The 12,893-nt window shown below is 40.0% G+C and overlaps 1 protein-coding gene across 3 annotated transcripts; it reads left to right on the top strand.

The window, feature by feature from the left end:
• The first annotated feature begins 1,168 nt into the window (after positions 1-1,168).
• Positions 1,169-12,858, top strand: btbd2a (BTB (POZ) domain containing 2a). 3 transcript variants are annotated; one of them, XM_053634332.1, is made up of 10 exons: positions 1,169-1,246; positions 2,001-2,809; positions 3,237-3,356; positions 3,975-4,131; positions 4,679-4,784; positions 5,654-5,851; positions 7,269-7,461; positions 7,580-7,667; positions 11,367-11,513; positions 11,595-12,858. In XM_053634332.1, the coding sequence occupies exons 2-10, from the start codon at positions 2,184-2,186 to the stop codon at positions 11,754-11,756; spliced, it is 1,797 nt and encodes a 598-aa protein (XP_053490307.1). In that variant the 5' UTR covers positions 1,169-1,246; positions 2,001-2,183; the 3' UTR covers positions 11,757-12,858. The 3 variants fall into 3 exon arrangements, with proteins under 3 accessions (XP_053490307.1, XP_053490305.1, XP_053490308.1); XM_053634330.1 differs by lacking the exon at positions 1,169-1,246 and having other exon boundaries at positions 1,263-2,809; XM_053634333.1 differs by lacking the exon at positions 1,169-1,246 and having other exon boundaries at positions 1,263-2,719.
• The last annotated feature ends 35 nt before the right edge of the window (positions 12,859-12,893 follow it).

Consider the following 12,893-nt stretch of genomic DNA (forward strand, 5'->3'; position numbering starts at 1 on the left):
TGGAAGCCCAGGTTGCTTTGATAGCAGCCTTCAGCTCGTCTGTATTGTTGGCTCTGGTGTCTCGCAGAGATTCTCTATGGGGTTCAGGTCAGGCAAGTTGGCTGGCCAATCAAGCACAGTAATACATGGTCAGAAAACCAGTTACTAGTAGTTTTGGCACTGTGGGCAGGTGCCAAGTCCTGCTGGAAAAGGAAAGCAGCATCTCCATAAAGCTCGTCAGCAGATGGAATCATGAAGCGATCTAAAATCTCCTGGTAGACGCTGCATTGACTCCCGACTTGAGAAAACACAGTGGACCAACACCTGCAGATGACATGGCACCCCAAATCATCACTGACTGTGGAAACTTCACAGTGGACTTCAAGCAACTTGGATTCTGTGTCTCTCCACTCTTTCTCCAGACTCTGGGACCTTGATTTCCAAATGAAATGCAACGTTTACTTTCAGCATCCCCATGATTGTGGTTTTGTGTACTGAACCAGACTGAGAGACTAAAGGCCCAGGAAATCTTTGCAGGTGTTTTGAGTTAATTATCTAATTAGATCTCTTCTCAGGTCCACATTTCTGTATTATAAATTCTTTATTCTAATATTTTGAGATACTGGATTTTTGATTTCCATGAGCCATAAACCGTAATCATCAAGATTAAAACAATAAAAGGCTTGAAATATTTAACTTTCTGTGGAACGAATCTAGAATATATGAAAGTTCCACTTTTTGAATTAAAATATGGGAAAGAATGAACTTTTCCACAATATTAATTTTTTTTTTAGATGCACCTGTACAGTAGCAGCTTATCAGCATGAAACATGGTTCGTTGGTGCTTTTGACTGTGCATCTTCCCGCACAACAATCCCTCCTTAAAGTATCTTTTGGTTGAGAAAAAAATGGTTGGAGTTTATTCATTTTACAGTTATGTGGCAGACACTTTTCAGAGGAGTGACATTAGAAAATACTAACAGTAATAGGAAAAGCTGACGTTAGTCCAAATGACCTCCAGGTGGCGGTGCTGACAATATCGTAATGTATCGCTACCTGAGAAGTCCGTCTCAATCCACCAGCCTTCATACAGAAACGCTGACTCATGAGGCAGCACTACACAGTCAGGCTACATGCTGCTGTTGTCACGCACGCGCGCACGCACGCACGCATGCGCAGTGTGCCAGTTCTCTAGGTGAGTAGATATCAGAACAGACATTCTAAAGAGTTTTTAAAGGAATGATTGCTTCCGTCTTTAGACTCACCGGTAAGCGTGTCATTATAGGCTATTAATAATATAATTGTGCTCTTTACGGGTACTCTTAGGTTTTATATGACTTTAACCCTATTTAAATAGCCCAACCTTTCCGGAAATGTCGACAGTAAATAATTTCGAACCCCTGTCAGATACAGGTTACGAATTTAATTAAACGGAAACAGTTTTATTTGAAAAGATCTCTAAATGATCGTTGTGATGTAAATGTAATGGTTGAAGGTGGTGTGCTGTTTGTGAATGCTATTTAAATTCATTTAGAAAGTTGATTACAAAATATTAACACTCTAACTCATAATTCCTGACTGGTTTGAACCTGGGCCAGCATAAACAATCATTTTATTATTATGGTCTGGAACCAGACTTTAATCCAGGCTAGTGATGAAGGCCTCTGATTGTGACGTCAGGCTAAATAGATCAGACTGGCAGTGCAAAAATGTCTAAAACATCAAATCAAGTATCTAAATCAATCAAGCGAAATTACTCATAGGGGAAATTTTCACAGGAATTGTATTTTTTGTTGCATGAGAGAATATTAGTCTTGTTTTTTTTTTTTAAATAAATAATGTTATGAATAATTAATGTGTGTGATAACTGATGTTTAGTTGTGTAATGTTGAGCTAAATAGACAACAAATAAGTTAAATAAAAATGAATACATTTAAGCTACATATCTTTGAGGTGACATTTGGTTTGTTGATAGAATGGGAAATTATTAGAAATTATATACACACTCTCTCTCTCTATAGCCTGTATGGTGCCTGACATAAACTGGGGACATTGGAGCTTAACCAAGGCCGGGAGACAAACGTGAGGCGACGTGTGTTTATGTAAAAACACTACATTTTATTTGTCATGGAAGACAGTGAAGTGACGGTTGGGCGAGCCATCTCTCTCCGCCCTCTCGGCTCATTTAGCCCGTATTTCTGGTTATGCGCTGTTGTGTGCGTATATTCCAGCCCAGCCTGCAGTGCTCGCCGTGCAAGATGGCCGCGGGTGAGAGCAACAGCCGCTCCGCTTGTTTAAACCCGCCCAATTCGGGCTCGCTGGGCAACGCTCGGCCGAGCAACGGCGCTCACTCGGTGCCCGTCAGCAACCTGGGCTCAGGGTCTGCAGGGTCTGCGGGGAACGCTGATCCCCAGGCGCCAGGCCTCGACCGCGACACCGCGCTGGTGTCCGCGAGCACAGGGAGCGCGCAGAATCCTCCGCGGCAGCCCGCGCCTCACAACACGGCGAGCAGGGACGCTCCGCGCGCCGCCTCCAACATGAACATGACGGCCACGTCGACGTCCGGCGCGGTGGCGGCATCATCTTCATCATCTTCATCGTCCTCGTCATCTTCCTCATCATCTTCATCTGCGGGCGCGTCCGCAGTCTCGGCCTCTGTCCCCGGCAGCCCAGCCTCAGTGCTCGTGTATCGTGAACCCGTTTACAACTGGCAGGCGACGAAAAGCACGGTGAAAGAAAGGTTCGCGTTTCTGTTCAACAACGAGGTGCTGAGCGACGTCCATTTTTTGGTGGGGAAGGGGATGGGAGTGCAGCGCATTCCTGCGCACAGGTAGGGCCGAAATGGGGCCAATGCAGTTCTATAAGTCATTTGTTTACCTTTTCTTGTTAGCTAATGAGTAAACATAGAGCCCCGAAACGCAGGCAGAAAGCTAGAAAGTGTTTACGGAAGGATTATTAGCCTGTAAATACCTTTTATCGCTTGAAGACGGAACGGTTTAACATGTTCAGTTTTGCATTTTGTAAACAGCTTGTGTTTGAAACCAAGCAGGAAACCCGCTGTTATGCGCTTTCGCGTCTTTCTTTGCGGCTGCTTCTCTTGTGGGTGTGATGTTTATAGGTAAACACGCAGCATCCGATCTCTGAGTCTGAAAGTTCACCAGGCTATTTCACCTTTAAATAACCCTTTACCCTACAGTCCTCATCATGAAGACTTCTTGTTATTCAGCACACAGTGATGCCTCTTTGCGTCTCGACAGATTTGCCCTCGCCGTTGGGAGTGCAGTGTTTGATGCCATGTTTAACGGCGGCATGGCCACCACATCCACCGAAATCGAGCTGCCCGACGTGGAACCTGCTGCTTTTTTGGCCCTCCTTAAGTAAGAACATCAGCATTATTGGGCGGTAATAATGATCTTTAGTAGCCCAGTGTTACATCTGATCGTGTGTTTTGCATGTCCTTGAGGTGCCCTTGACGTTAAAGCAGGGTCTCAGCGCGTACACTTGAGTGCAAAAGATTGCCAACCCCCCCGCCCCCCCCCCCCAAGGTTTCTGTATGAACGATTTATCTTCAAATTGCTGAAATTCCCAGAAGCAGTCCTACTGAACTGATTTTTTTCCTTCCATATCCTAACATGGACCATTTGAGTATTTTGTTACTTGAAGGAACACGTGAAACCTTTTAAAGTAAATGTGTAAATTTGACATCTTTGACCTCTTCATTTTGTCTGCATGGGACGTGTTACAAATTTGAATCGCAAAGCTGTTTAAAGGCCTTAAAGAAATGGTTAGGGGAAAATGAAAGTGCACACCGTTACAGTTACACAGTTCTCCATTTAGTCCACCTCAAATGTACCAAATCAACCAAGAAACGTTTCATTTGCCAAATTTTAGTTTTTTTTTTTTTTATGACCACCAACTAATTAGATTTTTCTGTCAAACTATTTGTTCAGTCTATAGCCATATAGCAGCCATGACTGATTTCCCACCCCCTGCAGGTTTCTGTACTCTGATGAAGTACAAATTGGGCCAGAGACAGTGATGACCACATTGTACACTGCAAAAAAATATGCAGTGCCTGCGCTCGAGGCACATTGTGTCGAGTTCCTGAAGAAGAACCTACGAGCTGACAATGCTTTTATGTTGCTTACCCAGGTAAGAGCTGTGGGATTTTCAGTAACCTTTGGTCCAGGTAAAAATGCAGCTCTGGTGTTTGTACAAGGGTGTGTGCATGACTCATAATTTACTATAAAGCTCACCAGATTATAACATACATTCCTCTAAGGAACTAAATACATGCCTTGAATTGATGTACAAATAGCAAAAATGCAAAAGTATGTTTTTAGTTATAGACTAGCTATAACATAGCATAGTGCCATTTCACCTACATTGGTACATTTGGTTACAGTTTGTTGATTTCTAATGTCTATCACAGTTGTTTTTATGTGCACGCACACTAAATTATTGATGTGTCATTTGGCTTCATGTATCGGCTGTTTTTAAGTCTTGTTATGAGTTATAAGCAGATTACATCATTATGATCATTCTAAAATAACATCATATACATTGCTTTGCTGTGTCAGAACCTCAAGGTAATACCTTGACTGCTAGAAACAGATTTAAAAGCACTGCTTTAACTCCCAGAGCTTGAAAACAGGTGTTCTGATGTAAAAATCTTTTAAATGTCTAATTTCATTTTCAGGCACGGCTCTTTGACGAGCCACAGCTTGCCAGCCTTTGCCTTGAGAACATAGACAAGAACACTGCAGATGCACTCGCTGCTGAGGGCTTCACTGACGTTGACCTTGGTATTTATAATTTCATTGTCTGATCCCACACATACAGAACTGAACGTGTGTACATGCAAACTAATCATTTGATTATGATCTGATTTAGGCAGCAGACAATTAAAGAATTAACATGAAGTGTTTTGTTCCCAGCAATTTGCTAATGATTACAATTTTGTATTTATTAATATATGAAATTTTTTTTTCATCCATCTATAGTTACATTTAAAGTTGTGGAAAGTCCACATGACAAGTTAGTTGCTGTGTTATAGCAGCTATAAGCTGACCACCAACCTCTCTTTTTTTTCTTCCTCTTGAAGCTAATAAGACAATAGACACAGCTTGTCATGTTACTGAGAAACCAGAAACTACAAAGTCCTCTTTCCTGAATACTTTCCCTTGGTGTAAAACATACTGACACAATAGACTTCTTACATAAATGTATAAATTCCAGAAATAAACATCTCAATAAAGAAATTTTAAGCATATTTACGATTGCACATTTAAAAAAAATCTATTTATCATTAGCCTTGTAGATGTAGATCTTCCACCATACAAGTCCCTGTGAAGTAGTTGTTATTATGTTAGAACATGTTAGAAAGAGCACATTAATATAAACGTATGATTTTAATTACAGCCAGTATTATTCTTATTGTTAGTTATAGGAAATTAATCAACATCTTCCAAACAATCAGATGTTTCTGTGTGTTTTGACTAAAAAATGGAGAAAAAATAAGTGCTATGAATATGCAAATGTTATGTAAATGCATGTAAATGTGATGGATGACTCACTGACAGAAACTCTCACTTTTTGCAGTTCATAATATATATATAACATATCGTCATATTATTTTGTACATTATTTTATAAATTTATTGGTGGTCTTTTAGACACGTTGGTGGCAGTATTGGAGAGGGACACACTCGGGGTGCGGGAGGTGTGTCTGTTTGGAGCAGCGGTGCGTTGGGCTGAGGCTGAGACTCAGAGGCAGCAGCTGCAGCCCACACCAGAGAACAAGAGACGAGTGCTGGGCAAAGCCCTCGGCCTCATCCGCTTCCCACTCATGACCATAGAAGAGTTTGCAGCAGGTAATAACATGCTCTCTGTTAGCCATAGTTAGCCAGTGTTATTTAATCTTTTTATATTTGTTCATTCTACATGAATGTCATTTTTAAAATTAAAAAGAGAGTGTAAAAGAACCTGAGCCATCTCTTTCACACACGAGACTAGGCACGGGTGCAGTTGAGTATTAGAGTCTGAAATTTGAAACTTGAAACCTTGTATAAAAAATCTCCCAAAAGGAAACAAAAAGATCAGATTCCCTAATTGTTCTTTTTCTTAAAGAGATATTTTTGAGAGCGGCTCTTGTATAAGAAGTCTTGCACTGTCAGTATTTAAAGCGTTGTTGTTATTGCTGAGAGAGCATGACTGCCAGGAAAGACAGCTCACTGATCCCCCCAAAAAAATCTAGTGCGGCAGTGTACAGTGCTGGTTAGTCAAAAACATATAGTTGCTAGGCTTAGTTTTGGTTTGTACACGTTCCTCTGTGAGTTTGATAGCCACCGTGCATAATACGAACGTGTATAATATGAAATTACAAACACACTATCAGTGGCAGCAAAGGGTAGAAACATATTGTGTTTACAACAGAAGTGGATTACACAGATAAAGGGTTTTCAGTGCAGTCCTCATCCCCTTACATGGAGAATCTGAGAGTACTGAATTATAATTAAATGGGGTGGGGGTTGGGGGTTTGGGATGGGGTGTCCAGAGGAACTGTTGTGACATTTTTGGGGAGTTGCAGCCAGACACAAAAGGGCTGAGAACTACAGGACAAAGGAACATAATCAGATAAGCAAAAATAGACAATAATAGACAGAAATGCATTTTAAACAGTACTTTGAAAATTGCACCCGCGAGGTAACCATTTGATTATACACCATGAATAACCATCAAACCGAAAGAATGAATTATTTGTACTGATTACTTGTTTCATTTGAATCCCAACAGACATTTAACTAGCTAGCTATATTTATTTACAAATATGTAACATAGACAAAAGCATCCAATATTCTTGGACTAGTGCAAATAAGCTATAAAAAGCTAGGGTTAGGGTTAGCTAATGTTAAGTATATATTTATTGTGGGTATTAAAATGTTAAATACTTCCGTCATTCATGTCCCAATGCATCTATGTGTCCTATATCACCTTGAGAGTCTAGATAAGAATTGCTTTAATAGTGTCAAGTCAGTCAGTGATACAAAAAGGCTCTTCCTGGCTGGCTCACTGTCCAGTTTGGCAAAAATTAACAAGAATTGTCAGTTTTGCTCCTTTAACAGCTACATACTAAGTTACAGTGGATAAAAGCGTCTGTACTGCATTTACATTTATTGATTTGGCCATCACTATAGTGAATTATTTAACAGTCTGTCTGAGCACTCCATAACAAATGTCTCCTTAGAATACACTCTTGCGCTTAACCTTTATTGGTTGTTTTTGTTTCAGGTCCAGCTCAGTCAGGCATACTAACAGACCGAGAGGTGGTCAGTCTGTTCCTGCACTTCACCGTTAACCCCAAACCTCATGTGGAGTTTATTGATCGGCCACGTTGTTGTCTGCGAGGGAAGGAGTGCAGCATCACACGCTTCGGCCAGGTGGAGAGCCGCTGGGGATACAGTGGGACCAGCGACCGCATCCGGTAATCCTAACAGCACAGGTGTAGGACAGTATATTGGGGCAGTATAGGTTGGGTGGAGCTTTTAAAGTATTACTGTGATGCACAGGCTAGATTATCAATTATCCATCATTCTCCTTAGGTTTTCTGTCAATCGCAGGATATTTGTGGTGGGATTTGGGCTTTACGGCTCCATACATGGTCCAACTGACTATCAAGTCAACATCCAGGTAGGGCCTGTGCATTCTACATAATGTTCTTACTTGGCTTTCACAAGGACATTTCAACATGTGTCAGAAAATATTCTGTGTTGTAGGTGTGTTCACATGGTTTTTCTGTATAGTCGTTGCTGCTTGCCAAATGGGCTGGTTTGCTGAGATTCATTATTGTTTAATTAGGGTAGTATTTCTTTTCAGGCAAACACAAACTCAGAGTCTAACGCAGTGTTTATTTCTTTATATTTGTAATTATAGCTGTAATTGTATTATATTCCTAGCTTTTCGTTATAGTTAGTGCTGTTAGCAAGCTAGGATTGTAATATCACTCCTTAAGGTATCCTAATGTGTCCTGTAGCCTACATAAAGTGTATGTGTAAGTTTCATTTTCATCTTCAGCATCCACATACAATGAGGGAAATAAGTATTGAATGTGTCAACATTTTTTTCAGCAAATATATTTCCAATGAGGTTATTCACATGAAATTTTCACCAGACATCAGTATTAACTCAAGAAATCCATAAATATAAAGAATTCACAACATTAATAAATAAAGTTATGTGTAATAAAATTGAATGACACAGGAAAAAATTATTGAACACACTAAGAAAAAGCAGTTCTCCAAGGCAAAGTAAGACAAGGAACCAGCTGAAATTCGTAAGTAATTATACGTCCTATCTGTGCAAATTAATGTCAGCTGGGTTAGTAAATTGATGGTCTATAAAAAGGCTTTTTGTTACCAAGGTGTCACACAAGAAACATCTCAAGATGCGTCACTCCATCATCAACCATACACGCACAGAATATTTCTGTCCAGGGAGTCAGAAGAATAGTCAGAAGTGTAGCCCAAGAACCAAGGACCACTCGGAAAGAGCTCCAGAAACACTTGGAGGCAGCAGGTACCATCGCCACAGAGAAAACAATAGGCAATGCACTCCTCACTGCTCACGCTCACCCCGCAAGACTCCATTACTAAAGAAGAGGCATGTTGAAGCTTGTTCAAAGTTTGCTACAACTCATTGGACAAGCCTATGAAATACTGGGAGAGTGTAGTCTGGTCAGACGAGAGCAAAATTGATCTTTTTGGCTGTCATACTCCACACCATGTTTGGAGAAGAAATGGCAGTGCACCCTAAAAACACTATACCAACAGTGAAGTTTGGAAGTGGAAGCATCATGGTGTGGGGCTGTTTTTCATCGCATGGTACTGGCAGACTTCATATTATTGAAGGAACGATGAATGGAGCCCTTTACCGGGAGATTCTTGAGAAGAATCTGCTGTCATCCACCAGGATGATGAAGACGAAACGTGGGTGGACTTCCAGCAGGACAACGATCCAAAGCATACAGCAAAGGAAACTCTCAACTGGTTTCAGAGAGAAAAAAATAAAGGCGTTAGAATGGCCCAGTCAGTCACCTGACTTGAATCCAATTGAACAAGATTTAAAGACAATATGTTTAGAAGAATGGGCCAAAGTCACACCTGAATACTGCGGCCCATTAATTTCTTCATACAGGAAGCGTCTTGAAGCTGTCATTACAAACAAAGGCTTCTCCACTAAGTATTAAATACATTTCAGTTAGTGTGTTCAATACTTTTTTCCTGTGTCATTCTGCTTTATTACACATAACTTTATTCATGGACATTAATGTTTGGATTTCTTTATATGTGTGGATTTCTTGAGTTAATACCAAAGTCTGGTGAAAATTTCATGTGAATAGCCTCATAGGAAATATATTTACTAAAAAAATTGTTGACGCATTCTATACTTATTTCCCCCACTATAAATGTCTAAGGTCTAGTACCAGGCCAGGCATATAGTTCTTGCATAGTTCTGGAAAATGTGGAAAATCAGAAAACATTTAAAAAGAAGATGATTATTCTGTTGTTAACATAATATAAACTCAATACACTGAGAACCTAAGGGCATTCTCATTCAGTGTGGCCTCAAAAATTCTCATCACATTTCCCATTTTATGGTCAGTTATTGACATTTAAAAATCAGCAAGAAGGCCAAAAACAAACTTTAGAGTTCTCTCTTACACTCTTGAAAATAGTGGAAATCGTGAGAGCGCTGAACTTGGCTGACGTAAAGAACTTTCCCAACCTTCTTTGGGATTTCTGAACAGCTGAGTCGTTGGCTGTCTTCAAACGAAGACTGAAGGCTTACCTGTTCACTAAACGCTTACATAAAGCACTAATGAAAAACAAAACAAACCCCAGCTGCTTATACTATTTCTGTTGGTACCAACTCTTTGCACTAAATCCTCTCTAACAGAGTTTTAGCTTGGTACAGTAATAGTATTCTTAGACCCTGACCTATTTGTACTAGCATGAAGATGAGTTTTATAAGAGTGCCAGTCAAATTCTGTAAATGTAAATATAGTTCATCAAAAACTTCAATCCTGGTAAATTTTAAAACGGGCAACAGTGTCTCATTTTAATTCATCTCCACATGTTTGTGCACATTTATCACATTGTAGTCATGGCATTTAAAGGAGACTTATTATGGCCCTTTTTACAAGATGAAGTCTCAGGTGTCCCCAGAATGTGGCTGTGAAGTTTCAGCTCAAAATACCCCACGAATCATTTATTATACCATGCTGTAAATGCCCCTTTTTGGGTGGAAGCAAAAACATGCTGTTTATGTGTGTGTCTCTTTAAATGCAAATGAGCTGCTGCTCCCTGCCCCCTTTCCAGAAGAGGGCTGTGCATTTACAGCTAGTGCTTCGGGTACTACCCCAACAAATCAGAAGAACTAGCGTGACTGACACTGTAAATACCGGTGTTCAGCCCTATATGTATGAACCAGACAATCACCTTACTGTATTGTGCATAATAAAGGTTTGGTTATGAATGATACAGACAGTAAGTATTTTCGGGTTAAAAATAAAAATAACAGCATGGCTCTGTGAATACAATCAGAGTCAATTGTAACTTTAGCCGCATTAGCTGTGGAATCTGCTAACAAGCTCATTCGAAAAGGCGATTCGCAAACATTCACAAAATATAAAGTGCGATACTTACGTCTTCTGGATATGAAGCTGGATCACGAACAGTTGGTACTGATCCATGCTTGAGAATAAACTTTTCAGCAAATCCTGCTTTGTATTGACCCTTGTTCACAAAGCAGTCTGGTATAAAATGATTCGCACAAACATACACGAATTTAGCTATTTTCTGGGGCACATTTCCTTCAAAAATAAAACCTTGCCACTGCGTCTTCAGTGGCTCTGATGCCGGGAGTACATGAAGACTCTTATGTTCATTCTTACAGCCAACAACAGAACACTTACAACACTTACGAAGCTGAGACATTCTTCTTCTGTAGCTTCTTTTGTAGCTTCTCCAGTGCGGAAAACATGGCGGGCTGTGTGCGGCTCACTCAGTGGAGGATCTATGCTTATAGGGCAGAGTCCATCACCAGTTGTGGGCCCGGGGCCTGTTCCAACGTGACATCACGTGGAGAGAAAATGAAAACGACTCATTTTGTGACACTGTTTATGATTTATGGGGAATATGAAAAAATGAGCAGGTGGATTTTTACCATTGTAGGGTGGTTGTGTACACATACTGCTGACACATTTATGTTCAAACACCATGTAAAAGTGAATTTTGCATAATAACTCCTTTAATGCCAAAAAAATGTCCTTGTGAAACCAGCTATACGAAATTGGTTTATACAAAACAAAAGTCTTTCTACATACTGTAGATCATTCACACGGACAGCAACACAGTCTTGGGGCAGAACGACACTGGCTTCAGCTGTGATGGCACAGCTAATACCTTCCGTGTGATGTTTAAAGAACCTGTGGAGATTCTCCCTAGTGTCAACTACATTGCCTGTGCAACACTTAAGGTAGTCTTCTGAGCCTAATGTTTATAACCATTCAAATAATTATAAATTAATAAAAAAAGATGTGTGTTTGGTTTTATGTAGGGACCAGACTCCCACTATGGGACAAAGGGTATGCGCAAAGTCACTCATGAAGCTCCGGCTACAGGTACTAAGACCTGCTTTACCTTCTGCTACGCTGCGGGTAACAACAACGGCACATCGGTAGAAGATGGACAAATTCCCGAGCTCATCTTCTACACATAATGATGGATGTGGATGTTTGATGTGTGTGGACTTCACTACTTGTTCCTTTTTCAGTGAACTGCTCTGGTGTACACATCAGCAACCAAATAATTTGTTTTCATTTTTTTTTGTCTGAGCATGAGAAATCTCGAACATACCCGGTTGTGCATTGGGTATGGATGTTTCTTTTTTTTTTGTTTTTACCTGTGTAGCACCTCATTGTATAAAGCTGAACCTATGACCAAATTGTGACATTTGATTGGTCAGATTCTGTCAATAGAGCTTCAATGCTCAATAACAGAGTCATGTCAGTTTAGTTTAGTGTTAAACGGGTCTGAACTGGGTCCATATTTTGGCTCTAGTAAATGTTTAGAGGTTCTGAGTTGCACTGACGCACTTTTGACCCAGACGCATCTGCAAAACGTGTTTGGACAAAATACACTACCATTTGTTTAAAACAGACTGTTATGTTTTCTGAGGCATAAAAATGTTGAAAATAGTGGAAAAGTATGTTTACAAGGAATGCTGTTGAACTGTAAATGCCCTTGATAATATCCAGTACAAATTCCAATGGAGCACATGCATTCAAAATGCCATTCTACTATTTTGAACTGAATAATGAGGATAACCTAAATGAATGTATATCCACTTCCCAATCTGTGTATTGCTTATGTGCTTTGTTATTGTAAAAGTGCTGTAAATACATCATGTATGTTCAATTAAAGTCTGTACACTTAGTGTGCTTCGGTTAAGAAATGAAACAATGCTTGCTCACTTGATTTATACCTGATCCCTTCACAGGTCATAAGAGTTTCAGAAGTGGTTCAATCAATCATGCCAAATCAAATTGAAATATATCTTTGGGTTCATTCACACAAATGATGTTGACATGGTTTCTATTGGAATATAGTTGATATCTATAAAGTAGACAAGATCTTGAACAGAAGCAAATGCTTTTCTACTCAACCATGCCCCACAAATAAAATGCTGTTAAACCATCTTAAAATAATTCAACTACAACTAGAAAACAAGTCAAAAGCTGGTACAACTTCTACTGTTGCCTGATTATAGGTTTATTATACCAGGTACTTGACTATTTCCTACCTACTGTACACAATAAGCCAGAGAGAGGAAAAAAAAGGCACATTGCTGTTTAGC

This window comes from Ictalurus furcatus, chromosome 10, assembly GCF_023375685.1.
Source record: "Ictalurus furcatus strain D&B chromosome 10, Billie_1.0, whole genome shotgun sequence".
NCBI lineage: Eukaryota > Metazoa > Chordata > Actinopteri > Siluriformes > Ictaluridae > Ictalurus > Ictalurus furcatus.

Coding starts and splice junctions, on each gene's coding strand:
- btbd2a (XM_053634332.1), top strand. CDS start 2,184: ATGCGCTGTTGTGTGCGTATATTCCAGCCCAGCCTGCAGTGCTCGCCG. Junction 3,357..3,974: donor GCTTTTTTGGCCCTCCTTAA/GTAAGAACATCA, acceptor CACCCCCTGCAG/GTTTCTGTACTCTGATGAAG. Junction 7,668..11,366: donor ACTATCAAGTCAACATCCAG/GTAGGGCCTGTG, acceptor TACATACTGTAG/ATCATTCACACGGACAGCAA.